Genomic DNA, 2,515 nt, shown 5'->3' on the forward strand with positions numbered 1-2,515 from the left:
TAAGAGGTCAGTTTATGGATAATACCATGAAACACACAGACTGGGATGAGATTTCCAGGGATAGACGAACAGGAGTGGTTCCAGACAGGGGACAAGGAAACAATGTCAATGGGTGGGTAAGGGGCCCTGGACCAGCTTCCATAACTATGCCTTGACATCAGATCCAGCTGGGCCCTAGGAAGCTGGGGTTTGAGCAGGATTGGCAGTGGCCTCAGTTCTTGAAGGCCTCCTCTCCTCACTCTCTGCTGTTCATCCTTCAGTGGGCTGGGGCCTTAGGGAGGTGGTATTTTGGGGGCCAGGAAACAGTTGGTCTGGATGGGCAGAGGAGTTGAGGTCCTTGGAGGCTCCCTTGGGGAAGTACACACCTGGATAGTTGGGGTTAGCAGCAATGGGGGGGAGTCTAGTCAGGTTCCAGTGGTCTGGGGTGAGGCCACTGCTCAGCAGGGCCCCTGTGTTTAGGGCAGGCCCCCCACCCTGCCCACCACACCAACATGGTGCAATAAATTAAGCTTCAAGTAGTAAGACAGTGTCAAGCAAGAGAGTTGGAGGCTGGCAGGTGGCTGGGGACTTAGGGAGGGGAAGTTCCCAGGCATCTACTTTGTCTTCTTACTCTCAGTGGGCTCCAGTTATATCAAGGCTGTGCCCCACAGGGGCACAGCCCCTCAAACCAGTGCCAGAGCCTGCTCGGTGGGGCAGAAGCAGGGCAGCAGGGTGCCCACAGCGTCCACAATAGCTGCCAGATGTTCATCTTGAGCCTGAGGCCCACAGAGCTGCATGAAGTCCGCCAGGCGCAGCAAGTACTCCAGGTTGTGGCCTGAGGAGCCACGGCAGGCCAGGATCTGTGTGGCAATGGTCTCCTCAGGTGCAGGGCCCAGGTAGCCAGGGTTCTGTGGGGTGGCCACATAAGCCAATGCCTTGAGTGGCTGGTCAGGGTTATCTTGAGGGTAGAAGGTGACCTCCTTGGTGTCATAGCCGCCGAGAATGGCCTCCCGCACATTGAGGTACTTCAGGGCCTCGCTCACCTGTTCACCTTGAACCTGGTATGCCACACCCCAAGTGCAGCCCTAGGAGGAGACAAGGACACCTGGGGTCAGTTGGAACAACTCTTTGCTGGAGTCTAGGACTGGGCTGTGTTCCATTTGCAGCAACACATTAGACCCTCATTCACTTTTTTAAGAAGGGCTAGCAAGTAATCTAGCCCCAAGGGGGTAAATTTATACTCAAAATGTGGAACCGCCTTATAGCTGCTTGTCAGGTATTCTGAGTCTACAGTCTCTAGCACAGCCCCTACCACCACCCCAATTCCTGTGGAGTCAAAATCTAACATTTTAACAAGATACTAGAGAGCATTGTACTAGACTGCCCTTCCCTTCTACCCCAGAGGCATGGAATCTAGCCTGCAACCTGGGGCCCATGAACTTTCTGTCTGCACCTGTGGGGTCCCTTCTCTTGATTCAGACACTTACCTCACGGTCTTCAAGGAGGGTCACAACACGGCCAGGCTTGGGAAAGAACAAAGATTTTGAAAACGACGGGTTAGAAATCACTCATCAGCACCAGAAGAAATTTGTCTGTCCTAGTGGGCACCCTCAGGGCCCTATTCTCCAGGGGAAAGTAGGGGAACGGATGCATCAGAGAAAGAGTAAAACAGATACATACATGGCTGTAGCCCAGATGGGTAATCAAAGCCACTCATCAACTGTGACCTACCGGCTGGCTCAGACTCCAGCCATCAATGACTCACTGGTCTACACTCCAGTCTCCACTGAGCACATAAATTTAAGGCACAGGTTTACCCCTTCCCCCATGCATGGGGTCACCAGTAGCCTAGAGCTCGGGCAATTCAGGGCGCCTCCAGCTCCCACCATCCTACCTACCCCCACCTCCCTCACCCCCAACATAGTAAGATGCTCACCATCTTGTCGCTGCCCCGATGGAAGGTGTCTCCCTGCCAGAAGCGGCGACTGTAGCCACGCACGAAGCCCACACGGCTGTCACTATAAGCGAAGTCAGGCCTCCACACCAGGGAGCCATAACCGAAAATCCACAGCGCCGGAGGGTCGCCGTCGTCCCGGGGGCGCTGCGCGGCGAGCTCCAGGGTCTGTGAGGGGGACGGCGAGGCGGGCGGGGTGCTCTGGGATGCGGACTCCTGCTTCATGGTGCCGGGCGCAGGGACGAGCCCGGGCGGCCCCCGAGGCTAGTCTCCGGTGAGGGCACGGACTGACCGACGGACGCGTACACCTGGCCTGGCACCGCTCAGTTGCTCCAGCTGAGCGGCCCCCAACTGACGAGCCCTTTAAACCCTCCGGCTAGGAGGCCTCGCCCACTTCAGTCAGCTTCCGCGGTGATTGGGGCGGGACAAAACCCTTTTTACCCAATCAGTTTCGAGTTTTAGTACTCGGTTAACCGCGCAGTCCCCTGAATGGATGACTGAGTGGCCCGCCCCTGGCGCAGCGCGTCCGTCGATTGGTTGGCCTCCAACTCTGTAACAAATCTGACAGGACTGATGCAATGG

The 2,515-nt window shown here is 56.4% G+C and overlaps 1 protein-coding gene across 2 annotated transcripts; it reads right to left on the minus strand.

The window, feature by feature from the left end:
* Nucleotides 1-642: 642 nt before the first annotated feature.
* LOC102820133 (cation transport regulator-like protein 1-like) lies at nt 643-2,278 on the minus strand. 2 transcript variants are annotated; one of them, XM_006878046.1, is made up of 4 exons: nt 1,916-2,278; nt 1,467-1,502; nt 1,023-1,064; nt 643-887 (listed from the first exon to the last, which is right to left on the minus strand). In XM_006878046.1, exons 1-4 carry the CDS (start codon nt 2,156-2,158, stop codon nt 663-665), a joined length of 546 nt encoding a protein of 181 aa, XP_006878108.1. In that variant the 5' UTR covers nt 2,159-2,278; the 3' UTR covers nt 643-662. The 2 variants fall into 2 exon arrangements, with proteins under 2 accessions (XP_006878108.1, XP_006878107.1); XM_006878045.1 differs by having other exon boundaries at nt 663-1,064.
* Between the last annotated feature and the right edge of the window lie 237 nt (nt 2,279-2,515).

This window comes from Chrysochloris asiatica, unplaced genomic scaffold (assembly GCF_000296735.1).
Source record: "Chrysochloris asiatica unplaced genomic scaffold, ChrAsi1.0 scaffold01521, whole genome shotgun sequence".
In the NCBI taxonomy this organism is placed as follows: domain Eukaryota; kingdom Metazoa; phylum Chordata; class Mammalia; order Afrosoricida; family Chrysochloridae; genus Chrysochloris; species Chrysochloris asiatica.

Excerpts from the sequence above, each read along its gene's own strand:
- LOC102820133 (XM_006878045.1), bottom strand. The coding sequence starts at position 2,158 with ATGAAGCAGGAGTCCGCATCCCAGAGCACCCCGCCCGCCTCGCCGTCC. Across the intron at positions 1,503-1,915 it reads ATCGGGGCAGCGACAAGATG|CCTGGCCGTGTTGTGACCCT; the intron begins GTGAGCATCTTA and ends TTCTTTCCCAAG. Across the intron at positions 1,065-1,466 it reads CCCTCCTTGAAGACCGTGAG|GGCTGCACTTGGGGTGTGGC; the intron begins GTAAGTGTCTGA and ends GTCTCCTCCTAG.